Source organism: Hippocampus zosterae, chromosome 1 (assembly GCF_025434085.1).
Source record: "Hippocampus zosterae strain Florida chromosome 1, ASM2543408v3, whole genome shotgun sequence".
Taxonomy (NCBI): Eukaryota; Metazoa; Chordata; class Actinopteri; order Syngnathiformes; family Syngnathidae; genus Hippocampus; species Hippocampus zosterae.
This window is the reverse complement of record NC_067451.1, coordinates 4,755,917-4,782,983: the sequence shown is the minus strand read 5'-3', so window position 1 is coordinate 4,782,983 and position 27,067 is coordinate 4,755,917. Positions and strand designations below refer to the sequence as shown.

At 51.4% G+C, this 27,067-nt stretch overlaps 1 protein-coding gene and 1 long non-coding RNA gene across 3 annotated transcripts; both read right to left on the bottom strand.

The window, feature by feature from the left end:
- Positions 1–889: 889 nt before the first annotated feature.
- On the bottom strand, positions 890–27,025 carry exoc6b (exocyst complex component 6B). 2 transcript variants are annotated; one of them, XM_052064150.1, is made up of 23 exons: positions 26,650–27,025; positions 25,247–25,412; positions 25,121–25,168; positions 24,756–24,846; positions 24,617–24,662; positions 23,440–23,644; positions 21,348–21,530; positions 20,597–20,665; positions 17,745–17,828; positions 17,554–17,600; positions 17,348–17,468; positions 17,197–17,268; positions 17,016–17,113; positions 16,234–16,339; positions 16,044–16,153; positions 13,856–13,967; positions 13,645–13,779; positions 13,382–13,573; positions 11,092–11,121; positions 9,776–9,917; positions 7,701–7,774; positions 2,581–2,693; positions 890–1,143 (listed from the first exon to the last, which is right to left on the bottom strand). In XM_052064150.1, the coding sequence occupies exons 1-23, from the start codon at positions 26,736–26,738 to the stop codon at positions 1,017–1,019; spliced, it is 2,460 nt and encodes an 819-aa protein (XP_051920110.1). In that variant the 5' UTR covers positions 26,739–27,025; the 3' UTR covers positions 890–1,016. The 2 variants fall into 2 exon arrangements, with proteins under 2 accessions (XP_051920110.1, XP_051920120.1); XM_052064160.1 differs by lacking the exon at positions 11,092–11,121 and having other exon boundaries at positions 26,650–27,022.
- LOC127600227 (uncharacterized) lies at positions 9,966–10,892 on the bottom strand. Its single transcript, XR_007962300.1, has 2 exons — positions 10,607–10,892; positions 9,966–10,260 (listed from the first exon to the last, which is right to left on the bottom strand). It is a non-coding gene; the product is annotated as an uncharacterized LOC127600227 (long non-coding RNA).
- Positions 27,026–27,067: the final 42 nt, after the last annotated feature.

Sequence of the window (27,067 nt, the reverse complement as noted above, 5' to 3'; positions counted from 1 at the left end):
GCTGGTTGTTGAGACGGAAGCGCAATGTCGCCGCCTGGTGGTGGCCAAGGACACGACAGCGTGCCAAACCACATCGATTTCTTTAGCTCTGAAATATTATTAACTCTCATGTTGAAAAAAAAAATACATTGATTATGTTGTGGGTCATTTTGACCCGTACTGTAAAAATCCACACAAAATAGTCGAAAAACAGGTTACACCATTTAACTGCGATGTGTGTGTGTGTGTGTGTGTGTGTGTGAAGAATAAATATATACATAAATAAATAAATAGAAAGACACACACACATTTATTGACAAACATTGAGGAGACACACTTGATTTGCTTTTTTCTGTATTCTCGAAACATAAAGAGATCACATTGTAGACTTTATTAGCTTTATTTTATTCTGCATTGCAAATGAGAATCTGCCCTGAACTGCTTTCCCTGGATAAAGTTAAAGTTAAAAAAAAACCTTCACATCATTTGCTTAGAGCCCAATCCTCGCATTCATCAAATGTTTCCCCGTGGCCTCATGCACATCCCATCTCGGCTTGAGCTCGTTCAAGACCGGCACGTGTGTGCAAGCGACGACATCTCAGAGAATCAAAATGGTTTCATTTTGCCAAGGTTGTGGTCTCTGTTAGGTCCCTCATTAAAATGTAATTAAAAAGCCCACTCTGCTGAATTTTATTTGAGTAGTAGTTGCACAAATGTCTTGATCGTGTTGGCAAGAGAAAATGAGGTCAATAATTTATTTTTTTATTTTTTTTGCCCTGATGGGATTGATCAGGATGCCTTCCAACAGTGACGTGACTCCGCCCAGCACCAACAAAAGCACGGCGTCACGAGGACTCCGGAACGAAGGTAGGATCAGCTCCTCCTCCTCTGGGTAATGACGACACGTTCGTTGACATTGTTCAAGTGTTGCAACATTTATTGTGAAGTGAAAAGCAACAAATCCCCTTTAGCGTGAATGCATAGATGTCCCTTTTAATCGGAAGAGAGGTGCGCCGGCGTCCATTCGGGGCGTCCCTTCAGGCGTGGTGCTGTGCAATGAGGTTGCGCAATTGCTTGATGACGGCGTCAATGAGCTTCTGCCTGTCGCGCTCCGTTTTTCGGAACTGCGCGAAGACCACATTCTTCCTGCTGCTCTCCCGCATCCTGGCGCGCAAGACACACAGAGCATAGCGTCGTCCGCTTAGGGAGTTCAAAAACAAATTGACGGATTTTGGAAAATGTCACTCGGAAAGTTCGGAAAAAAATGATTTGAAATGGGCCTTGACAGTAGTTTCGCCGATCGACACGGAATATGGTGGACGTATCTATTGTAACATGAATATATAGTATATATATTCTATAATACTGTATATCATACTTTATAATACTGTAGATCATACTTTGCGATATTCATAATTTCCTAAGTACCTGGAACTTAAAAAAAAGGGAAGCGTGAGGAGTCCCCGTCACCAAAATGCACAGGTGCTGTTTTTGCAATAACCTTGTTATGTTTCCTCTCTTTGTGGAAATTATGCTTCTTCCAAACAACCACACGCTGCTACCGTGGTTCATATTATTCATTCATTCATTCATCTTCCGAGCCGCTTGATCCTCACTTGGGTCGCGGGGGGTGCTGGAGCCCATCCCAGCCGTCTCCGGGCAGTAGGCGGGGGACACCCTGAATCGGTTGCCAGCCAATCGCAGGGCACACAGAAACAAACAACCATTCGCACTCACACTCACACCTAGGGACAATTTAGAGTGTTCAATCAGCCTGCCATGCATGTTTTTGGAATGTGGGAGGAAACCGGAGCACCCGGAGAAAACCCACGCAGGCCCGGGGAGAACATGCAAACTCCACGCAGGGAGGCCGGAGCTGGAATTGAACCCGGTACCTCTGCAAGGTGAAGCCGACGCGCTAACCACTGGACTACCGGGCCGCCCTGGTTCATATTATTTCACCCAAAAAAACAAAACCCCAAAAAAACGTGCGGCACCCTGAAAACTGTGCATGGTTACAGTTACTGCATTGTAGCAGTATATGCAGCAGAGAGCTGCTAACTATCTTTTTTTTTTTTTTTTTTTTGGAAATGGTCTACTTCAGTCGCTCGGTGTGGAGCGGGCTTATCGTCATGCAACTTTCTGCATTGTGGGAGGAAAACGTAGTCGCCGACAACCAAAAACACTCAAGCACGGGAGCAACATGCAACTCACTCTGACCCGCTCCTCAGGTTGGGCGCGTTAGCATTTGGCTGTGAATTGTGGCCGACAGCAGCTCATCACGAGTGTGTTTGCCTCGTTCAATAAACGGCTGAAAGTGTATTAGCCACACCGGCTCTCCTTGCCCACATGCGAGGGCGCTACAGTACCGTAATTGCAACATTTGTTTTGTTCTTGTTGTTGTTCACATCACACCAAACAAACAACTCATGTCCACACCGCTAGTCGTTTGCGCTAACATGCCGAAAACGATACTCACGGCTTGGGCAACCTGCCGGCACGCGACAAACACAAGAGAGGGAAAAGCTGAGAGCTGACGGACGGACGCGCGAGGATGAGGACGAGGCCGCGGGGGTGGGGGCGGGGGGGGGTCACACTTACTTCTCCAGCAGGGCCAGCGCAGTGTGCGGGTTGACGCGCAGGTACTTGCAGCCGGCTTTGCCGTAGTCGGCCAGGTAGCTGCACCAGTCCCACTGCGTGAACAGCTCCAGTAGCTGCAGGAACAATAACAACAACAACAATCAATGACCCACATTTCAAAGTGTTGCATAACCTGCCACCGCCCCCTTGAACCCTGCGAACACACACACACACACACACACACACACACACACGCACACACACAAAATCGCCGCCTTGAAGAACACGCGCGCCGGGAGCCCCAGTGAACTCTGGGTAACACCAAACACACAAGAGAGAAACCATATGTGAGCGAGGGATGAGAGAGGACGAGGGGGATGCAGAGGGATGGCGAGCGAAACCACATGTTGGGGGAAGGGAGTGGAAATACGCAAGCCACTTGGACGACAGCCGCCGGGTGCCTTTGAGCGGGCGAAGCGCGCCGGCGTCGCGCCGGCGCGACCGCTCGCAAACAAAAGTGCCGCAAGACGGCGGAGGGGAGGCAGGGAAGGTGCGGGCGAGTCTTTCTCTATATAGAACGCGCTCGATGTTACCGTTGATGAAGCGTGACACCTTCGAGTTCATGGTTTTTTTTGTTTTTTTTCCCCATGTCTATAATTGGTTCATTGTAAATGATACTAAGCGGCCCGGTAGCCCAGTGGTTAGCGCGTCGGCTTCACAGTGCAGAGGTACCGGGTTCGATTCCAGCTCCGGCCTCCCTGTGTGGAGCTTGCATGTTCTCCCCGAGCCTGCGTGGGGTTTCTCCGGGTGCTCCGGTTTCCTCCCACATTCCAAAAACATGCGTGGCAGGCTGATTGAACACTCTAAATTGTCCCTAGGTGTGAGTGTGAGTGCAAATGGTTGTTTGTTTTTGTGTACCCTGCGATTGGCTGGCAACCGATTCAGGGTGTCCCCCGCCTACTGCCTGAAGACAGCTGGGATAGGCTCCAGCACCCCCCCGCGACCCTAGTGAGGATCAAGCGGCTCGGAAGATGAATGAATGAATAAATGATACTAAAACAGTGAAATAAAAATAGGGATAGGAAAGTACTGACATCAGGTTTAGGTATCAGGTCGACGCCGGCCTTATTTTTAGGTATCGGGTAGTGGTGGCGACTGTCGATAACAGCCACCGATACTTAAGAGAAAATCCAAAATCAACTAAGAGTCCTTGACAGCAGTTGGGACTACACTGCGACAGTTCGAAACATTAGCAAATCATCAGCTGTGTAAGAAATCACACCCCCCCCCCCACAAGTTTTTTTTTCTCATTGCGTTAAATGAAATGTTATAGATCAAAAGCACTGCAGGTATCATCTGAATGGAATCTAAATCGTCAATAAAATGAGCAGTCAGGATTTCTTCATTAAAATCGATTTACCGTCTATTCAAAATCAATAAATAGGAGTTAAAAACGTTTACATTCATTTTTTTTTGGGTCGCGCGTGATCGCGACTTTGACACGAATGTATGAAACGACGCGACAATAAAAGTCGGACCGAGAAAGGGCAGAATATTCATTTATCGACAGATTAATGAATATTTTTCTTGGGTTTTTTTTTTGTTTGTTTTTCTTGTTTGTTTTTTTTTGTTAACTTTTCTTTTGATAGCGGCGCGGACACCCGCAGCGGCACCGCTTGTTTTATGTTGAGAGGGAAGAGAGCGGTAAACGCTTCGATTCCAGCGGATGAATGCAAACACGGCGAGTTAAATAATTGCTTATTGTTGAAAAAATAAAATAAAAATAGAAAAAAAAAAAAATAGAATGCGGCATGAAAAAAATAACTCTTTTGGATAAAAACGTTACCGCGGCGACTCTCGCCAAGACGGCCGGCGTTGCGCAAACAGGAAGCGGGGGGTGGCGCGCAGGTGTTTTTCGGGCCGTCCGATAGCGTCCGAACAATGAGCCCACCGCGCCGACGCTCGGGCGCATGCCGGCCACCTATCGGTCGGAAGCGGCCGTCCCGTCCCATCGGGCGGGTTCCCGAGCGGCGCTGTTGTCATGACCACTGGCTGACCCGTCGTCACGGCGATAAGGCCCCGGGGGCCGCAGACGGGCCAGGAAGTTGAGGCGGGGGTCGAGAAGAACGCGCGGCGACCTCTCCCACACCGACACAAGCTTGAAGTCATAAATCCCGGCAGATAAGAGCGCTTTTGCTTTTTCCGCCGTCATCTCGGGGCGCCGCGTTTAGCCGCCGTATGCGCGCCGCGCACACACATGTGCCATCAGATAAGAGACTTGCGGGGGTCTTAAGACGACTTTCCGCCCTCCCTGGCACCGGTGATCCCGCTGACCTTCCACTGCACTGCGCCCGTGTGTGTGCGTGTGTGTCTCGCTGATATCACGTAATCGTCCTTTACGCCCAGATAAAAGTCCAGTGTATCCTCATGTAGCGTATGATGTACGTATAGCGGGCCGGAGAGACCAACAACAAAAAAGGCCCGGCCGGATATTCGGATTTCAGATGAGATTTGCGGATAGAAAGCGCCGCGACCTTTCCAAGTGAACTTCATTCGACCTTCAAGCCTTTGAATTTTCTGCAACTGGAAGTCCAAGAAGAATTTTTTGGATTGATCGCTTGATACATTCGTTCAGGAAGTAAGTGAAAAGCTTTCCTAAAAGCTTTTCTTACGTGCATCCAAATCGTCATCTGCTGCTCATCCTTCCTTTCGGCCTCTTTCACCGCGCTATTGACGCCCCCCCCATACCCCCCCCCCCTCCACACACCCCATGTGAGCGCTCACAGGCTTGAAGGAAAGTGTCGGCCTCCCGAGGAGAGCGAGGGGGAGCGAGGTCGGGAGACCACCCTGTACGTATCACTTTCACCTGACTGGACGCTTTCACTAACCATCAACATGCCGCCGCATTCACAACCGGGCCGGAATCGAAGACGACGCCAAAATGTCGGCCGGCGAGTTATCGGGCGAAGAAACGCGTTCGCATTTGCATCCGCTTTCGCCAATCCGGTCACCCGAAGTCTCAAATTCTCTCATCTCATCTTCCGTACCGCTTGATCCTCACTAGGGTCGCGGGGGGTGCCGGAACCTATCCCAGCCGTCTCCGGGCAGTAGGTGGGGGACACCCTGAATCGGTTGCCAGCCAATCGCAGGGCACACATAGACGAACAACCATTCACACTCACACTCACAGCGAGGGACAATTTAGAGTGTTCAATCAGCCTGCCATGCATATTTTTGGAATGTGGGAGGAAACCGGAGCACCCGGAGAAAACCCACGCAAACCCCATGCAAACTGCACACAGGGAGGCCGGAGCTGGAATCGAACCCGGTACCTCTGCACTGTGAAGCCGACGTGCTAACCACTGGACTACCGGGCCGCCCAGTCTCAAATTCTGTTTGTGCAAAGACGATGGAGGTTAGCAAGGAGCTGCTGTCGACCACAACTCAACTGCGAGCTCTCACACAAACCACCGATCACGCAGTCAACACACAAATACAACAGTGCTTGTTTTTTTGGGGGGGGTGGGATCGATTCATGACATTTGAACTGAATCCAAAAACTGATTTCATACACAAGTGCATCACTCAAGTCACATTTTCCGTGTTCCGCTGCCGTCCCCCGCCCCCGCCGGTCAAATCAATCGGAAAATCCAATCCATCAACGTTGATCAGCTTGAGAACATTCTTCAAACGTGACACGGACAGAGAAAAATCTCCGCGGGAGCGAGCGGCTAACGGGGCCCGTCAGCGTGATTTATCGAGCGTTTTCCCCGCGTACGAGGGCGTACGGGTAGCGCCGGCCCCGTGTGAGAACGCGGCGGTGGCGCGGGCCAAAGAATGCGGGTGTGAAAGGGGGTGGGGGGGGGGCGGAGACGGGGACGCGCTGGCACATGACACATGACACATGCGAGGTATGAAAAGCTCCTTTTGACATGATGAGAATGGCGTCAAAAACAATGAGCGGCGAGCGAAAGAAAGCGGAGGAAGGAGATGGACGGGGAGGCAGGAAAAGGAGGGACGAGGTGAGGAAGAGGAGGATGAAGCCGAGGCACTGCATCATCCCGACAGGCGCAGAAAGAGAGGCGAGGCGGGGAGAAAGCCGAATTGTGACAGCGGGGATAAAGGGCCATCCGTCTCTGTCCGTCACCTCATTCATCCTTCCCGCTCCGTCCTGCCGGCCCATCCGTCATCCGCTGTCACCGCGCACACAAGCGGACCTCACCCGCCCGAGTCCAAAAAACACCAACGGCGGTTTCTCTTTGGCCCGTGTCAGACGCCGGGCCGGGATACTTCCCGCCGGTGGCGGGGGGGGGGGGACCCAACAAGCGTCCCGATCTTCTCGGAATTTCGACGCTGATGCATTCTTATTTATTTTTGTATTGATGTTTTTTTTTTTTTTAATCAATTAGATTAGATTAGGGCGGCCCGGTAGTCCAGTGGTTAGCACGTCGGTTTCACAGTGCAGAGGTATCGGGTTCGATTCCAGCTCCGGCCTCCCTGTGTGGAGTTTGCATGTTCTCCCCGGGCCTGCGTGGGTTTTCTCCGGGTGCTCCGGTTTCCTCCCACATTCCAAAAACATGCTTGGTAGGCTGATTGGACGCTCTAAATTGTCCCTAGGTGTGAATGTGAGCGTGGATGGTTGTTCGTCTCTGTGTGCCCTGCGATTGGCTGGCAACTGATCCAGGGTGTCCCCCGCCTACTGCCCGAAGACGGCTGGGATAGGCTCCAGCACCCCCCGCGACCCTAGTGAGGATCAAGCGGTTCGGAAAATGGATGGATGGATAGATTAGATTAATTAGATTAATTCGATTAATTCGATTAATTAGATTAATTCAATTAGAATCATTAGAATAGAGCTATCTGGAAAAAAAAATTCAATTTTCTCCCACTGCAGCAAAAATTGCAAAAATCAATTCAAGGAAAAGCGTCCCGACTTTGTGTTCCCAAGTCTGCGGATTGAGGTGACGGGGGGTGGGGGGGCACTTTTAAAGGACGTTTGTCCGAGTAGGGGATGAACACAAGGAGGATGATGAGCTGAAGGATGAAAGCAGGAGGAGGGGAGGGGGGGGGGGGGCAAGAAAAAAAATAAAAGACAGCAAAGAACGAAGAAGACGACGACAACGACGTAGACAAAGACCTACTTGTCTCAAGTCACTGAAGGCCAGAAGCAACGTGTCACCCTGGAAGCCTGCGACCGGGCCGGCTCTGGCAAAACCTGTGGGAAAAACACAAACGGTCCACCCCCGGAGCGAGGGAAGAGAGGAGGAGGAGGAGGAGAAGGAGGAGGAGAGAAAAAAAATAAAGAATAAAAGACCTGGTTAGATTCGCTATGCATCAGGACAGATTGGCAGACAAATGACGGGAGGGGGAGGAGGAGCGAGGGAGGGGGGGGGGGGGGCTGTTCGAGTCATGTCAGAGAGGGGAGTGTGCATGTGTGTGTGTGTGTGTGTGTGTGTGTGTAGCATTTCATTGTTGTGGTGATCCTGGTGCGTGCGGAGTGCAAGCAGGGGTCTCGGCGTCACTTGGCAAACAAGCCCACTGGGAAGAGGAGGAGAGGTGTGCAAGTGTGGAGGGGAGAGCAGAGGTATCCAAATTTTGCCCTCCCCCCCCCCCCCCCCCAAAAAAAATCACAGGGGCCACTATGACATTCTTCACCGTTAATTGAACGCACCAAAACCAAAATCCGTCGTCAGTGTGTTAAGAGAGACGTAAAATTGTCAATCACAGTCAGGCGGAAGCGTCGCGTGTCCAAATATGGGCATATTTGATTGCTCACAGGAAATATGCCCATATTTGGACACCGGGAAAATAACGGTGAACAGCCGTTATTTTCACGCATTGGGAAGCCGTGCCACATTCGATGGCAGTCGACATTTTTTGGGGGGGGGGGGGGGGGTAACGAGTGCAAATGGGCAAAAAAAAAATGTTTCAAAAACAAATCGGGGAAATTCTTGAGTGCAGAAGGAATTGGTCGGCCACAAAAGTCAGCGGGCGCAGATTTATTTGCGTCTATGAAATTTCTTGGTCAGCTCCTTTTTGCATCACTCTTGGCTCCAAGACCTTCGCGAACGAGTTTGTTAAAATGAGCGGTTTGCTATCGCACCTTATTTCAGGCTTTGTGTCCCTCAAATAGCCGGACAATTTGCTGCCATGAGAATAGAAACGCCGTCGCTATTTATTTGACTTGCAGATGGAGCACATCTGGAAGATCTAAAACCAATTTTGTAGAACTTCCCATGCAAAACGGGCCAATAATAACGCGTGCCCTGCCAATTGTCAATCTCGGAATACGCCACCAAAAAAAAAACGGATGGCGGGCCACAAATGGCCCCCGGGCGAAGGTTTGGACACCGATGGTTTAGCGTGATGATGCTTGCACACAAAATGGCGGCCCCGATTACACGCCTGCCATCTCCGGTGACCCCGTGACACACAAAAGGCGGCCTCGCTTACTCGACGCCGACTTTTGATTTCCTTTTTTTCCCTTCTTTGTCCCGCGATTTCTCTCTCTCTCTTTTTTTTTTTTGCCGTCTGATGTCTGTCACTTCCTTCCTGCGCGAAGCGTGATGGCGGCCATCTTTTCAAAGTACGTTTGAAGCCCAAAGTTCACTTCTAATCCCTCCTTTTCAGAGTCCACGTTGGTTTTCATTCCCTCACTCCTCTCATCCGTGCATGTTTCTCTCTTTTGTCTGCTGTACTTGTCTCCCCCCCCCCCTCTCACACCTCATTCATTTAATCCTATTTTCCCTCAGCCCCTTTCATCCCATTGTGCCTTTTGTCTCCTTTTAATCCATTTTAAATTGTGCCTTTGGGAGGAAAAGTTCCGATTTTGACCCAGCGGGAGGTGGAAGTGTTGTTTGGCAGGAGCCCCCGTTTGGGTCAAAATTACAAACTCCACCTGCAGCCCCAGGGGGAAAAAAAGTCACGGCAGAATACTTTTCAACCTCCGCTTACTGCACTACATGAAAATCTGCTGATGAGACAAATTTATGAATTGCCAAATCTGTATGTGAGATACTGTTTGTGCCCTGAAGAGGCGAAGGGGGCGTTGGGGGGGTGGGGGGGTGAGTTGATTATTAGCGTCTCTCCTCCCCGCTCCCCTCCCATGTGCCAGGACATAAAGAAAACAAATCTGTGATCCGGCGGGTGATGGCGGGAGGGGGTGGGGGTGGGGGGGGGGGGCTATAGAAGCAAAGTTACGTCACGCGGCGCTCACCTTCACACTCGTCGACGTCGGCGTTGAGCTGGTGCAGCGCCCCCATGGAGATCTGCTTGACCTCGGGGTCGAGCAGCAGCTGCAGCAGCGAGGTGGAGATGTGCTTGCACGCCGACATGCACGCCGTCTGTGCCACTTTGCCCTGACCAAGCGCACCAGAGAGACACGATTTAAAAAAAAAATTTAAAAATTTTAAACCCGAGGCCGGGCGCGGGGAGCGTAGAAGCAGGAAACCCGATCTTCCCGTCCGTCCACCCCCAGTTCACGACGGCTTCACCTCGTCCGGAAATCCAATTACACACGTCGGAGGAACACACACGCCGGATGTCCACGCACGCACGCACGCAAACCTCCGGGTCAGTCATAATCGGGTGAGATTGAGCGTGAAACGAGCTAATAGTTTTGACATGTTTCGGATTGACATGCGCACACCAGTGACGGGCCGTGCATTCGGTCGCCGGGCGTTCATTCATTCATTCATTCATCTTCCGTACCGCTTGATCCTCACTAGGGTCGCGGGGGGTGATGGAGCCCATCCCAGCCGTCTGCTGGCAGTAGGCGGGGGACACCCTGAATCGGTTGCCAGCCAATCGCAGGGCACACATAGACGAACAACCATCCACGCTCACACTCACACCTCGGGACAATTTAGAGTGTTCAATCAGCCTACCATGCATGTTTTTGGAATGTGGGAGGAAACCGCAGCACCCGGAGAAAACCCACGCAGGCCCGGGGAGAACATGCAAACTCCACACAGGGAGGCCGGAGCTGGAATCGAACCCGGTACCTCTGCACTGCGAAGCCGACATGCTAACCACTGACTTAATCCACCTCTTAATCGCACCACCGTCACGATGTAATTCTCAACACCTCCGCGTCGGTTAAAACGGCACACAACGGTGCCGCATACGCCATCGGGAGCGCTTCCCAAGACGATGAGGCCGGCCCCAAAGTGATTGGGGGCAGGGGGGGGGGGGGGGCAACAAGGAGACAGCTGACGTGTGTGTGTGTCAGCCTCCTCCCCCTCCCCACCTCTCAAACATTCATCAGGGTGAAGTGATCGCGCTTGGATGTGACAAGGATCCTGATGGATCCTCTTGGCGTCTAAACTGCCCCCCTACCCCCAACCACCACCACCCCTAGGACTCCCCTCGTTTGTGGCTTTGCATTAGAACATACACACACACACACACACACACACACACGCATGACACAAACGTGCATTAATGCTCCTTGACACGCCGCATGCTGCTGGCTCAACAGTAAGGTCAGAACGTGATGGGAGGGGGTTAGCAAAGTGCCACACAAATACTCACCGGTAAAATAGCATGTTCTACGGGCGCTCCCTAAATGGCGAGAGACATCAACCGTAAATACACTACTCATGGGCGATTTGGCCGTTTGGGGAGTTCAGGAAGGTATCCGAGGAGCAAGCGCACTCCAACGTTGAGACAAGAGGCAAATGAAGGTGGCTTGGAAAGGTGATTTCAGTTTGGTTTCTTTTGAAATTCCAACATCCAACTTTTAGGGAGGAGCGTATGTATAGTGGAACCCCTGTACAGTTTTGAAATATTGATTTCAAAATGAGCATTTGTGCTCGACTCTTCTTCAGTTGTCTTTGTTTGAGCTCTCGGCATGGCTTCCGATTGGAGTGCAAACGAGAAAGCCCTGCCAAGATCCGATCGTATTGAAAATTAAAAAAAATTAAAATGGGGCGTAACATTAGAGTGCGATTCATGCTTGCAATATGACGACGTGGTTTGTTTTGCGAAATCTGCCATCGGGATCGTTCTTGAGAACAATGGATTACTTCTCTCTCAAGGGCTTTGAAGTCAAGATGGCGCTCGAGTAGGCAGCCGTCAGCAAGTGCTCTCATGAGCCTTGCTTTTTTTTGTTGTTCTTGTGTTTCTTTTGTCACTTTGTGTTTGTTGTTACGTCGTGTGGACTTGATGTGGACCTTTTTCAGCATTTTTTGGCCACGACATTCATCAAGGAGGAGACTCTGTGCTTGGTGGTTGCGCCTTCTCGGCAGCATGGGTATACCAGCACTGTTTTTGACTGGAGGAATGTCGGCGCCATTTGACTGTCGTTGCTGGACAGTCCCGGGGCGCTTGTGTCTTGCGCCTGTAATGGGCAGCATTTTTCACAGCCCCGCTTTGTTCAGCGGAGAGATCGGCGCTGTTGAACGGTCTGCGGCTGGATGGATGGAGGTCTTGAGGAGCCGACGATGAGAAGAAAGGAGCGTTGGCGCGGAGTGCCGATGCGGATTTGGAGCTGGGAGTCGCGGCTTGGAGTTTGAAGCGGATTACGTGGGACAGGAGAAGTGAACTAATCTCTTTTCGTCAATGGACGCTACAGCTTCGTGTTTGCTTTCAAAACTTTGCTTGTAGCAGACGTGTGCACATTTTCAGCATGATGTCTCTGATCCACTGGTGAAAGGACACTTTGATCCTCTCCTCTTTCATCTAGAACTGCTTCAGACAACAAAGTGTATGCAGAAAAGTGGTGAAGATTGCACGACTGTCTCTGTCCTATGTGTTGTCTTGTGTTATTTTTGTTATTTTTGACTTCAAAATGGCGCCGCGAGAGTGGCTGCCTTTCCAGCAGCTCCTATTTTTTTGTTGTTCTACTTCTTCCTTTCATAACTTTGCTGCTGTGAATCTGGAATTTCTCCATTGCGAGACTAATAAAGGTTTTTCTTCTTCTTCTTCTTCAAGTTATTGTGAAAAGGTTAAAAATAAATAAAAGTCCTGTTTGCGAACAGTCTCATAACGGAATTAAGTGTGTGAAGCAATTTCCCAAAACGTAACGATCTCCTCGTGCCCAACGCGACCAGCATACGACTTTTGGGCCCCGAGAGTGTGAGCAACTCTCCACTTCTCTCATTTCAGAGGGTCATGCCACTCAGATTTACTGATCCGCAGCATCCGATCTGATTAGGCGGCCCCACTCTGTGTGTGTGTGACAGGGTCACGTCCGGGGGCTCGTGGGGGTGGAAAGTAAAGCGCCTTAGAAGTGCTGAAAAACACTTAGCTCAACTCCTGTATGTGCGTGTGTGTGTGTTTGTATTCTAACTTCCCAGTAGCTTGATGGGCCAGCAACATGACGACCGGTTCGAGTGCGTCAGCAAATTGCAGCAGTGCCGATGAGCGTCCAAGGAGTCGATAACCCGAGCAGCAGTGTCATTGGCAGCGGAGAGCTTTCATGGCGCGTAGCCGGTCGCGGCGCTAGCGAGCTTTCGGCTAAAGCGCCTCGTTAGATTTGTTTCTGAAGCAGGCCAAACCAAAGCAAAATAATTACAATGTTATACAGTTTGTTTGTGTGTTGTTGTTTTTTTTTTTTGCCAACACTCAGCGATACGCAGACGTCCAGTGTAAGGAAAAGCCCGCCTTGAAGGGATAGGAAAGCACGTCGGCCATCTTGGATGTGTCGGATCTGACCCGCGAACGATCCTCGTATCGGTTGTTCTTTCCATTTTCATTTGAAAAAAGCGACTAAACGAAATGACTCGACGGAGGCCAAACACAAACGGTGTGTTTAACGAGGGGGGAGGGGGTGGGGGGGGGGGGGTCGATTTTTCTTTGACGGCCGTGGCTTTGTACTCACAGGCAGGTTGGTGAAGACGCTGAAGGTGCTTTTCAGGAAGGCCATCAAGTCCAGCAGGTAGTCGCTGGGCGTCGGCGGCGCCGCCCCGCCGGGCACGCCCGCCATCCAGTCGTAATCGGCCAGCTGCAGGAACTGGTCGATTTTGGCGTTGAGGCCGGTGTAGATCTCTGCCTCGGCCGCGTGACGAGCGTCCTGCGAGAGCGGACGAGCCGTGACCGGAATAGCCACGAAACGCCGCGATGGCGTCCGCGCGGGCGGCTCACCTTAAACGTGGACGTCCCGTACAGCTTGGCGGCGTTGGCCGTGTCGGAGGGGACGTTGGTGATGTTTGATATAAACTCTTCCAGGAAGTGGCAGCTCTGTTCCAGGTGGGTGGTGTTGATGATCACCTGCACCAACTGGACGCGAGCGAGCCATCGTCACAAAGCGCCGCCGTCGAGCAAACCGCGCGTGGGCGGGCGCGCGACGCGGTACCTCGGCCAGGCCGACGTTCTTCTTCTTGATGGCGTAGTGCAGACAGTGGCTGAGGGTTCGGGTTAGCAGCAGGTTGGTGGATTTGCGGATCATGTCATCCACCTCTGTGGAGCTGAGAAGGTACACAAAACATTTCGTTGGGCGAAAAAAAACCTCTCCGATTGGAGTTTGAAAAAAAAAAATGGTCGCGGAAGACATGACACAATTGGACTTTGGAGAATCGCAGCGTTTCCGGCTTTGAAATAATTACTATTCGGGGAAATGATGTCTAACTTGCTGGGATATTGATTCTCTCATGGCGGTAAAGGATCACTTCAGGGCCGACGAGAAGCTCACATTTCCTGCTCCAAGTTGCACATTTTCCACATTTCCTGCTCGCTAAGTTCCACTTAGCGAGCCTCCGACACATTCTTGATTTTGTTTGCTCTGAAATGCGCCGCATGTACGGCTGAAGAAAAACAAATATTGGAAGTCTGCTCAAGGTTTTTGTGGCAGCGAGAGCGTCCGTCGGGGGGGGGGGCCGAAGCTCGCGGCTCGGGACGAACGCGGCAGCAAAATCCCAATCAAACACGGAGTCGTACTAAAAGCACGGGAAGAAGGAAGACGACATTTGGGCTTTTTGTTCTGCGCAAACACACATTCGAATACACATATTCGGGCCAATTCACTCGATTGTCTGTGCCTGGAACTGAAAACGCACACACACACACACACACACACACAAACTTCTGCTCACGCTGCACTTCTCCAGGAATTTTTGTTTTTTTTTTCCCCCCCTGCTTTGAATTGTTGGAATGTATTTCGGATTCTTTGACTTTTTTGGAAACGCTGCGAATTCTAACTGTAGCTCCCCCCCAGGCGGTGTGCGCGCGCATGTGTGTGTGTGTGTGTGTGTTAAGAGAGAGCGAGTGTCAAAAAGTCAACGTCCGCGAGTGAACTTTGGAAGACGCACCGCAGAATCGAATGATCGAATTTCATTACGCGTTTGCGCTGCCATCAGCCACAACAGATGTGTGAGAGGAGAGGAGGTGGGTGGGGGGGGGCAGCACCGCGGCGTCCGGAGGCCAGAGGTCACGTAAGCAGCTACTTAAACGTTACATACGCTTCCCTAAATGCGAGGATTGGCCGGGAGGGGGGCGGGGTGTGAAAAGTTGTGCGCCAACGTTGACAACACAACAGTAGCTGCATCCCAACTGGAGCAAGAAGACAAAGCGGCAAGATGGACGCCACCACACCCGCATGGCCGAAAAAGCGCCGTCCGCATCGGGCTTTCGCTTTCTCGCCAAGCCCAGCGAGAGCGGCCGCATGTTCTTTCTCAGCGACGCCCGCTCGGCTTCCCGCTGCTCAACACGTTCGCGCCGGCGCCATTCCAGCGCGGAGGACGTCCCCTTTTCACCTCCCGCCCTTTCTTCAAGTCGGCCAAATGCTCCCCCCCCTCTGCACCCCCCCCCCACCCCCAAACATCTTGACAGGGCCGCTGATTAAATCGCCAAGGTCCATCGGAACCGCTGACCTGCTCTGGCAAACTGAACTTCAACACGAAAACCCGTTTCACTTTCAATCCAATCAAATGTTTTTGATTTTCAACTGCTTGATCAACAAAAATAAAGTTGTTGCTCAGTACTCTTTTTTTTATTCCTCTGTTTTGTTCTATTCTGATTTGGCTCTTCTGAAATGCTCGAAAGTTCATGTTGATTTTCACTGAATGTGCGTGTGCGTGTGTGTGTGTGTGTGTGTGGCAGTTTTATGGAATCCTCCCGCCGCACAGTCCAAGATGTTCCCTGATTGCTCGTCTCCTCGGTGGAAAAGTAGCCGCTTTGTTTGAGTTCCTTCTTACATCAAGCGGAACCGGCGGGCGCGCGCGCGGCCGCAACGCGCACCCGCGCTAGCCGTTTCGAGCGCGCGCGTTTCAAGATGAAATTCGGATGGCCGTCAGTGTAGCTGGCGCAGCTCCACCTTGTGGTCAATTTCGGGCTTTTCCTTTGCGGCGATGAGGGGACTCGCCCACCGAAGAAGTGACATTTTCTTTTTTTTTTTTTCCATGGCTTTTTGTTTCGAAACCGGGTCTCTCTCGTGTGGTCAGGTTGAGAAAGCGCCGTTTGTACAGGGTAGCCCGGAGCAGGCCCGTGGGGAGAATGTTGATGAGGGGGGTGGGGGGGTGAAAAGGGAAAAAAGGGGCAACGTGTACCTGAGGTGCAGGTCTTCAGAGTACTTGAGACAAGCGTAGATGAACTCTTTGAGTTGGCAGTAGACTTTTGGCACAAACTCGGAGAAGGGAAGCTTCTTGGGGAAAGGAAGCTACAACACAACACAACACATTTTCATGTCAATTGGAAATCTCCGATTCGGCCTTTTGCGCGCCCCCGAGCGCCCCCTACCTTCTCCAGCTCGGGGTCTTGCAGGGGAAACTGCGAGGTGTAGTGTCTGTACTCCTGCTCCGTGGACACCGGGATGGGACTGAAGTTGTCCTGGTCCAGCACCTGCCTGCGGACGAGACGCAGGTGAGCAAAACCTCCTGCTGAGGCCACCACAAGTCGGCTACAATCATCCCACAGGGGCAGGAAGGTGGTGGGGGTGGTGGTGGTGGTGGGGGGGGGGGGTCGTTTTAATGCTTGAAGTTTTCCTCCCCATCCCCCCCCCCCCCCACTCTTTCATCACCCCCTTTCTTGTTTGGCTCTCGAGACTTCGGACGTTCCAACGTTCCATGGAGAGGCCATGAACCGGAGAGTGCTCCCTCTCCAACAATGCAACACATTCCTGTGGCTTTCCCGTGTGTGTGTGTGTGCGAGCGCATGTGGGGGGGAGCGGGGGGGGGGGGGGGGGGTAGAGAAAGCAAGCCGTTTGAGCGTGTTTGTTTGTGCGCTGGCTCTCAAAGTCCCAATGGTGTCACCGCGCAGACAGAGGAACAATGGCGTGCGGTGCCCTCGCACACATCTCGCGAGGGGCACTACCCATCCTGAACGGTAGAGAATGTTCCGGACGTCACTTTAAAACACTTCCTGCCTCTGGATGCTCGTTAAACTTCAAAAAAAAAAAAAAAAAAAAAAGAAAAAAAGAAAGAAAGAAAACTGGGACCTTTCCCACAAACTGGTTGGTGAACGTGCGACCTTTTTGACCTTTGTGGGGCCGCGCCGGGAAGGCGAGGAACGCGTCGGCCCACCTGAAGGTGACGTTCCATCTTTTGAGGAGGATCTCGCCGTACTGCTCCCTTATCTCCAGCAGCATGTCGAAGAGCTGAGACACCGGGAAGCCATAGCCCTGCGAGAGAGCGCTCAGCTTGAGCATTCGCCCGTCGTCACGGCAACGGGGCGTTCCGTTCATCCCAACGACTTCCCCGGTACCTGAAGCGTGTCTGCAAAGAGGACGATGAGGTTCTTCAGATCCAGCACCAAGTCCGGATCGTCGCAGTAGGACTGAGAAACACAAGACGCTAGCATCAGTGCGGCCGCGCGGCGTCGTCGGTCGACGGCGTTTTGTCGGGCGTGTCCCTACGGAATGCGTCCTCAGAGCGGCCACGATTTTGGACAGCGCCAGCTCCCACAGCTCCTCCACGTAGGCTCTGTTGACCAAACCTTGCGTGGTGTGAAGCACGTGATCCTCCACCACAAAGAACCTGAGAAACAGCGCAACGGCCGCGGGGTGACGTCACACTGTCGCCTTTTGGATAACGGGCGTCGAGTGGAACGAGAGCGACATACCCGACGATCTGATTGAAGTACCGTCTGTAGCCTTCCAGAGTTTCATGCTGGAAAAGCCGAAGGGAGTACAAACAATTTGAGAAATTTGACCACGCTTTGGGTCCAAGTGTCCTATTCGTTACGGTGTTGTGCGTTATGGGAGTGCGGTTAGCGGCGTGTGGACCAAAAAAAAAAAAAGAGTGACGTGATACCATGTTAGCGTGTGGCTGCAGCACGAGGCGAGCCTGTTTCCTCCGTTGCTTTCGGTAGTAGTTCTCAAACACATTGCGCAAACCCTGCAACACACATGACAGGAACAAAGCGGGAACGTGCCGTGGTGTTAAAACCCCTCGGATCCGGTTTATTAGTCACACAACCGTCAAACAAAATGGCGCCGGTAGCAAAAAGCGGACGGCCCGAATGAAACGGATGACGGAAAAGTGGAGATAACGCGCGCCTGTTTGTTAAGAGGCTGACGAACACTTGGCGTCCGACATCCGACTCAAAGCGCGCTGCCCCTCTGAACGTCGACGCTAGTATCTCCCTCTTCCATGACGCGGCGCCTTATCGCGGCCTGAAAACAGCACCCGCGCTTGCTTTTTTTTTTTCTGGCGACGCGCAGATAACACCGGCAAGCAGATAACAAGGTCAAGTGGCAGGGATGAGGGAAAGTAGTGTGCCGTGTCAGGAGAAGGTGCTGAAAGATTTGACCTTCTTCACCTCAGAGGTCTGGAGGGGGGGCGGTGAAGGGGGGGAGAGGAAAAACAACAAGGCATTAGTATCACTAAGTGATGTCAGGCCACTGTGGGCTACTAGCGTGCGGCTAACGCGCGCACTAAACCTTTCGCTGACCCCTTTCCTCGCCGTCATGTCACCCAGTTAGCCTCTCTCTAACCCCACTCTTCCCTCGGCTCCCTCCCGCCATCGCTCACTTTCTCCTTCCTGTCAAAGTTCATGCACTTCCTGTCCCCCCCCCCACCCCCTGCCAGAGAGCACGCACACACATACGGTGAACAGAAACAGTCGACCCAGTGGATGTGTTGGCCCGGTCACAACCCCAAAGAGCCTGCAGACGCGCACGCACAAGATGTGGAGCAAACCCAGTCATGGCCCAGGCAACACCTCCACCCGTGTCGCCTTTGCTCCAACTGACATCACACACACACACACACACACACACACTGAGGCCACCTGGTTGGAGCTCGGCCAGACTCTTCTTCTCCGCTTCATCTGAACTTTTCCCCATCAGGCTGCAACATGTGATGAGCCACTGTCTCTTGTCACTACAGTGATCCCTCGCTATTTCACGGTTCGTTTATCGCGTTTTTTTCATTCATTCATTCATTCATTCATCTTCCTAACCGCTTGATCCTCACTAGGGTCGCGGGGGGTACTGGAGCCTATCCCAGCCGTCTCCGGGCAGTAGGCGGGGGACACCCTGAATCGGTTGCCAGCCAATCGCAGGGCACACAGAGACGAACAACTATCCACACTCACGCTCACAACTAGGGACAATTTAGAGTGTTCAATCAGCCTGCCACGCATGTTTTTGGAATGTGGGAGGAAACCGGAGCACCCGGAGAAAACCCACGCAGGCCCGGGGAGAACATGCAAACTCCACACAGGGAGGCCGGAGCTGGAATCGAACCCGGCACCTCTGCACTGTGAAGCCGCGTGCTATGCGTTTTTTTCAAACATTCATAATTTTTTTTTTTTAGGTCTGCAAAAATCAGTGTCTAAGTGTTGTTTACTATGCGTGCTGGTGTGTGTGCACTCTGCTCAAGCTGGGAAGGTCCATGTGGGGCACGCTTGTGTGTGTGTGTGTGTGTGTGTGTGTGTGTGTGTGTGTGTGTGTGTGTGTGCGCGCATGGGTGTGAGAGTGAGTGTTTTTGTGTTGCTGAGAGAACGAGTGACAGAGAGAGAGACTTATAAGAACAAAAGCGGGTCTCTCCATCCTTAATTGTCTAAACAATCTTAATTGAATAATCATGAACATGTCAGCTGCACGCTGAGGGATCGCTGGCTTGTGTGTGTGTGTGCGTGTGTGTGCGTGTGCGTGTGCGTGCGCTAGCTCTGCTCAAACGCAAAGGCCCACGTGGGGCAATTTTTTTTATATATATGTTAATTGCTAAGGCTGCCCGGTAGTCCAGTGGTTAGCACGTCAGCGTCACAGTGCAGAGGTACCGGGTTCGATTCCAGCTCCGGCCTCCCTGTGTGGAGTTTGCATGTTCTCCCCGGGACTGCCTGGGTTTTCTCCGGGTGCTCCGGTTTCCTCCCACGTTCCAAAAAAATGCATGGCAGGCTGATTGAACACTCTAAATTGTCCCTAGGTGTGAGTGTGAGTGCGAATGGTTGTTCGTTTCTGTGTGCCCTGTGATTGGCTGGCAACCGATTCAGGGTGTCCCCTGCCTACTGCCCGAAGACAGCTGGGATAGGCTCCAGCACCCCCCGCGACCCTGGTGAGGATCAAGCGGCTCGGTAGATGAATGAATGAATGAATAAATAATGATGCGGCGGCTCAGTAGTCCAGTGGTTAGCACGTCGGCTTCACAGTGCAGAGGTACCGGGTTCGATTCCAGCTCCGGCCTCCCTGTGTGGAGTTTGCATGTTCTCCCCGGGCCTGCGTGGGTTTTCTCCGGGTGCTCCGGTTTCCTCCCACATTCCAAAAATATGCATGGCAGGCTGATTGAACACTCTAAATTGTCCCTAGGTGTGAGTGTGTGTGCGAATGGTTGTTCGTTTCTGTGTGTCCTGCGATTGGCTGACAACCGATTCAGGGTGTCCCCCGCCTACTGCCCGAAGACAGCTGGGATAGGCTCCAGCACCCCCCGCGACCCTAGTGAGGATCAAGCGGCTCGGAAGATGAATGAATGAATGTTAATTGCTCGCTACTTCGCGTTTTTTTTTTTGCGGTGGTTTTGGTCCCCATTAAACGAGGGATTACTGTACTTCGAAAGGAGACGCTACCCAAGTGTCGGCACGCACGCGGCCCGTCATCATTTCATAGGGCCTTTTTTTTCTATGCCGCCAAGTATTTGGTAACCAACTTGAGAGGTGAGCTCACCAGCACAGTGTAGATATGTAGACAGCGGTAGACAGGTGAGAAGTCCACCAAATCTTGAGCAGCGGTCACCTGCAAACAGGCAAACAGGGGGGGGGGGAGTGCTTGTTAATGTCAGACTGGGTCAGGACACAAACAACAACAAGGAGGCACGACGACATTCCTGAGATGAGGGAGAACGCGTACAAAGAGAAGGAAGAGCAGGTAAAAAAAAAAAAGAACCTTGGAGGAGGAAAGGAGGAGTACAAAGGGAGCAGAGGAACATAGGAAGAAGAGACTCAAGGGGACAGTCGTGAATGACGGGAAGGGGAAGACGTGCCAGGGGCACAGGGACGGACGGCGTAAGGTTGGCACCGGCGCCGACGCGGCCGTAACCCCGGCGACCGCGGGGTCAAGCCTTTGTGGGAGCCAAGGCTTCAAGCGAGTTTACAGGACGTAAATAAGCCAAAAGGGACAACAGGGACCTGCAAAGAGAATGGCAGCACCAGGGTGACAAGTTCAACCGCATTGTGCTTGGCCTTCCTTGAACGCGAACACGTCGGCGGCATAAAAGAGCTCGGATCCCGCCAGGGGCGACTTGAGGAGTTCATTGTCCCCATACTTTGGCAATAGTGGCAACAAGTTGGGAGTAAACATCCTCGTTAATTCCCACATTCCCATTAATGCTCCACTATTTGTTTCTGCTTTTCACTTCCATGCGCGTTTTCACATTTCAACAGCCGAGTCCAATTGTGTAATCTGCATGCCGGCTCACTTGGTCGCCCTCCTCTTCATCCTCCAAATCCAGGATGCCGGCGTCCGGTTCCAGCCTGCCGGCCTGCCCGTTGCTCTGCGTGACCCCGCCTGCCGCCGTCGCCGTCTCTCTCCCCGAGCGCCGGCCGACGGGGGTGCGGGACTGCGTGGAGACGGAGCTGTCCAGAGAGCGCTGCAGCTGGGCCTGAAACCAACAAATCAGTGGCAAACGTCACCGATGCTTATTTTCCTGGCGTGGAAACGTGACATGCCGGTCAATGTCAGTGACTGAATGAATTCAGCAGGTCAGAAAGAGGGAAAACTCCAGACGGAACATCCCCCCACCCACCCCCCCGCCCCCGACCGGCGGCGAACTTGTGAGCCGGTGCGACCGCTCCATTTTCTCTATGATGGTGCTCCGCGTCGACCCAGCAGGGTACTCTCCGCCACGCGCGCACGCATGTGTGTGTTCAGTAACTAAATACAGGTAATCAATCTTCTTCCACTTCACAGACCCAACAATCTGTTTCCCATTAGTGTGTACGCGCGCGCGCCCGCGCGTTTTCGGACTACCGAAACGCTCAGCAGAAGCCAGAGCTGCTCGTCTTTCTCCAAGTAAATATGCAAAGAGCAGAGAGAGAGAGAGAGAGAGAGAGAGAGAGAGGGGAATACATGGAAAGATGAGGACATGGAAAGACTGGAATGAAGACGTTCAGGGACGGGCGAGAGCGTGACCGGGACAATAACGACAAACAAGAGTCACATTTGAAGCATGCGGAAGGTTTTAAGGAGCCTCCTTAATCCAGCCAGCGGGTAGAATAATGAAAGGTGCTGTCTGGATTTATTTCTTTTTGCACTCAAGCACATCCGGCGGAAAGGTTGGATTCGCCAGATTGAGAGTCTGATACGGGATCTCGAGCGCAGGAGATCCGTGATCCCGTATCCCGGGTCGGCCTTATCTTACTGTCTAGCGCTTATAAATAAATAAATAAATAATAACAATCATTCATTCATTCATCTTCCTAACCGCTTGATCCTCACTAGGGTCGCGAGGGGTGCTGGAGCCTATCCCAGCTGTCTTCGGGCAGTAGGCGGGGGCCACCCTGAATCAGTTGCCAGCCAATCGCAGGGCACACAGAGACGAACAACCATCCATGCTCACAATCACACCTAGGGACAATTTAGAGCGTCCAATCAGCCTGCCACGCATGTTTTTGGAATGTGGGAGGAAACCGGAGCACCCGGAGAAAACCCACGCAGGCCCCGGGAGAACATGCAAACTCCACACAGGGAGGCCGGAGCTGGAATCGAACCCGGTACCTCTGCACTGTGAAGCCGACGTGCTAACCACTGGACTACCGGGCCGCCCTAACAATCATAATAATAATAATAATTAAATGATGTGAAGAAAAATTGTAAATAGTACTGCGATTTATCCATTTGTGCGATTTATCCATTTTGTGTTCATATTGCATTTAATTGAAAGATGTTTGTTGTTTTTTTTCTCTTCCTCCTTTCTTCTTTCTACATACATTCTTGCTGCTGGAGGCTGTAAATTTCCCCAGTGTGGGACGAATAAAGGATATCTTATCTTATCTTATCTTACACGACGGGATTAGGCACAATCATGCAGCTGGAGTGCTGACTCCGTTCACTGTGCGGAGGACTCGACTTGGGAGCGGATGAGGGCGACTCGAGAGTTGGAAACGAAAAACATCTCTTGGACCGGAAATGCTCCGGCGTGCGCCATGTGACGAGACGCTATCTCCGGCACGACTGAGAGTCAAGCCCGCTTCTCCTTGGAGGCTCATCTGTCCGTCGCCAATCGTTCCTTGTCTGTTCCCGCCCCCACCACCCCCTTCATCCTGCACTTTTCACCCAACAACATTCCCCAAATAAACAAGAGGCCTCACTTTGAGCTTCCTTGGCCTTGGGAAACACAAAAACAATGAACTAAGTGCTGAAAAGCACGATTTCTGAATGTGTGTGTGTGTGTGTGTGTGTTTGCAGACAGCATTCATTGTTCCATGATGAAAAATATGTGAGGATACGTGATGACTGGTGTGTGTGCTCCCTTGTCAACACGTGTAGAGGTAGTCCGCATCCCGACATACCTGCCTGATCGCCGTCTCGCCGATCTTGTCCGAGTGTTTTCGGATGCTCTCCAGGAAGTCCTTCAGCTGGGTCATGGCCGTGTCGCGGATCTGCATCCGCAACTTGGGAAGGTTTTCCGCCATGATGGCGCAGAACCGGTACTGGCCCGCCCTGGGAAGACATGTCTGCTCCAGCTGCTCCGAGGTGCGTAGCGCCGGGTAGTACCTAACAACACACACACACACACACGCACACACACATTTTTTTTACAAATCTCAGACTTGGGGGTATGGGGGGGCTTGGGGGGGGAATTAGTTCAATAACAAAACACACACACATATTTGTTCATGTGTCAACATTGGCTGACCTTACGCTGCTCTGTGCTCTCAGAGGGGACCAAAAAAAAAACATACACACACACACACAAACAAAGCATTCATTTATGAGCAGGGAGACTTCTGTCTTCAGGTCAGGGCCAGGCCATTTGAAAGAAATTCCCAGTCCTTTGGCGCCACCTCGTGGCTGGTTGGTAAACTACCTCACAGGCACACATTACATGACCCATAAAAATACAAATATTTCATACTCCCCAAATCTTTTTAATTAACTGTTGGAATTGTGTTGGAATTCCAAATGGTGAATTAGCAAAAAAATAATAATAATAAATAAACAAATAAATAAAAAAGGATCGGACACAGTCACAATGTAATTGTAGTTGAGCTTCAACTGGATGTGACTTCCCTTTTGTTTTTGACTAACTCAAATGAGTTCACGTTTTACGATTTGGCTTTACATACCTGTCAACCTTGGCTAATAGCTGCCCTTATAAATGATTACGATTCCGCTTACAAAGCAACAAAAAAAAAACTTACAACGGCTTACCACGCATGCGCACATCATGCTTTATCAATCCTACCGTACGCAGCGATGAAAAAAAAAAATTTGATTAAGGATTATTTTTGCTGGTTAGCCGTGACGATAGTAGCGATCGATGACAGCATTGTCGTTGGCTACCAGCAGGTGAGATGATCTGGATTTGCGCCAAAATGGTCTTTGTGAGATCGGTTCACAATTTTTTTTTCCCGTATAAAAGCTGTAATACGCCATTGATGATTTGAAATGATAAAAAAATGTATAAAATACGGGTAAAACGTACAAGTTGAAAGGTACGTTTTATGAGACGCTGTGCCATCATACCTTTTGGCGTCCATTTGCTCCTGAAGGCGCGCGTACATCTCCAAGACTGGTGCACAAAACGGGTTTTATTAGGACCGGTGGCGTGGCAGCGTGTGTGGGTGTGTGTGTGTGTGTGCATGTGTGTGTGTGAGTGTCTTACCTGGCAAGCAGTGCGTCAGTTTGTCAACGGTGGTCGCAATGTTCCTCTGTTGCACTCGACACTGTCTCAGCTCCTCCATGGAGCTCATGAGCTGCACAAGAGAAGAAGAAGTTGTTAAGAAAGGTTTTGTGGGTGTTTAAGATAAGATAAGATAAGAAGATAAGATAAGATAAAGATAAGAAACCCTTTATTAGTCTCGCAATGGAGAAATTCCCAATTCACAGCAGCAAAGTTATGAAAGAAAGAAGTAGAACAACAAAATATAGGAGCTGCTGTAAAGGCAGCCACTCTTGCAGCGCCATTTTGAAGTCAAAATAACAAAAATAACACAACACAACAAATAGGATGCTGGTTCTGGGACTTGCCTCTTTGCCGTCGCCCTGAATGGACCGATTGGTCTCAGTCACCTGACTCTGCAAAGGGTGTAAGGAGCAAAAGGTGAGCGGCAGGCGACGTCACCCTTTTGTCACCTCGTCTTCCCTCCACGCTACCTTCAGCTTCTGCGCCTCACCGCGCACTTTCAACAGCTCCGTGATGGAGTCGACAAAGCCCTGGAAGTGATGGTTGCACATCTTCTCGATCTCGCGGTCGTGGTTCCTGATCCGGGCGTCCAGCTTGGCCATGAACAGGCTGTGTTCCTGACCATCGTACACCGACCTGGCCAACACGTGGGAGAAAGGTCATGTAATTTCCTGTCGGGAGCCAAACCGGAAGCACGAGAGGGTTGGGAGGTGAAGGAGCAGGAAAGCCACACGCGGGCTCACGATCCCATTTTGGGCAACAAAGGACGCAATTCTTCCTGTGTTCTTTTCCTGTGTGCACCTGTGCAAGGCGTAAATCCCCCCCACCACCCACCCTCCTGCAGGACAGGAAGTGGACAACTTGTTGAGGAGTACAATGGAGAGCCAAGTGCTTTTTTTTTTCACTCTTGCCAGAGTGCAACAAGTCTCTTGTGTATGCGTCACCCGACTAAATAGGATGCGCGATGAACAAGTTCCTGAAAGATCCGCAGCACAGGCAAGCCAGCGAATGAGGAAAGGATTAATGCCATCGCTGCTATTCGATTGGCCGACTCCAAACACATCAGAGGAACGTTGCTGCCTGTCTCATCCTGCTCGCACTGCCACAAACACCTCCTTGTTCAATGGAATGAGGAGTTAAACCAACTGTCAGAACAGTTCCCACCTCTGTCTTGGTAACACGTGTGCCCCCTATAGGCCGTCAGCAGCATAACGGATGACGTCTATGAAATCTGATTGGACGCTTGCATTGAAATGTATTAATTGATCGATTTTCTATACCGTACATATACTGGGTTGGGGGTGAGCTGTGGCCTTTCCCAGTCAACTGGCAGGGCACAGCTAAAGCAACATTCACAAAATGTAAAAGGATTCCATTAATGTAACATGCTTGTTTTTGTAACGTGGAAGGTCAGAAGTGAGATTCGACACCCAGACCTCAGAACTGTGAGGCAGACGTGTTAATCACTACCGCATCGTGATGGAAGATGTACTTTGACGACCTCTGACGCCACAACTTTGTTCCTAAACTAGACAGAAGAATAAAACACGCCATTCTTATATATTTGACACAGTTGGCAGAAAGGCTTTTTGCACTTGACAGCGACTCAAACAAGTGATCAGTGGCACTGTAGCCGTCTTTCAAACCAAGGGTTCGACTCCCCCCGCACTGCTAGATCCGACAACAGTGACCAGAATTGTAATCAGTTAGCACAATGGGCTAAAGTTAGCCTGCCAACATTCATCTGTGGACAGAAGCACAATCGCCGAAGCCAAGCTCTCTCCGTTTAACATCAGCTAAGGCGTGTTTGCTAGCTGTCCGATAATGGACGTAGACCGTACAAAGTTTTGGGCGACGTAGCCGGGCGACCTACCGCAGCGTCGGCCCGATACAGTTGGTGTCCGTGCTCTCGATCTCGCGGAGAATTCGCTCGTGCTCGGCGGCTGTCTCCACACTCGCCATAGCGCATGTTGCTCCGGACGGTTCCGAGCTGAGCTGAGTTGAGCCGGGCGGAATGGAGTGGAGTGGAGTGGAGGAGCTGGGCTCAGTGCGTCACGACGCGCCGCCGGGAGTTGCTTCGATGTGCAGGCTCGCGGCAGCCCGAGGGAGCGGGGCTATGTCTGCTTATAATCATATTATATACACGTAATGGGCTCCTGGCTGAGCATGACCAAAATAAAAAGGACCAAATATGTCGATATACCTATATTTTGTTTCAATTTATTTACGTTTCTTCTAAACTCCATTTGAATACAGTAAAATATTGTTCTCATTTCCAGGAATGTACAGGT

Coding starts and splice junctions, on each gene's coding strand:
- exoc6b (XM_052064150.1), bottom strand. CDS start 26,738: ATGGCGAGTGTGGAGACAGCCGCCGAGCACGAGCGAATTCTCCGCGAG. Junction 17,601..17,744: donor TGCAGCCACACGCTAACATG/GTATCACGTCAC, acceptor CGGCTTTTCCAG/CATGAAACTCTGGAAGGCTA. Junction 7,775..9,775: donor CGACGTCGACGAGTGTGAAG/GTGAGCGCCGCG, acceptor TTTTTCCCACAG/GTTTTGCCAGAGCCGGCCCG.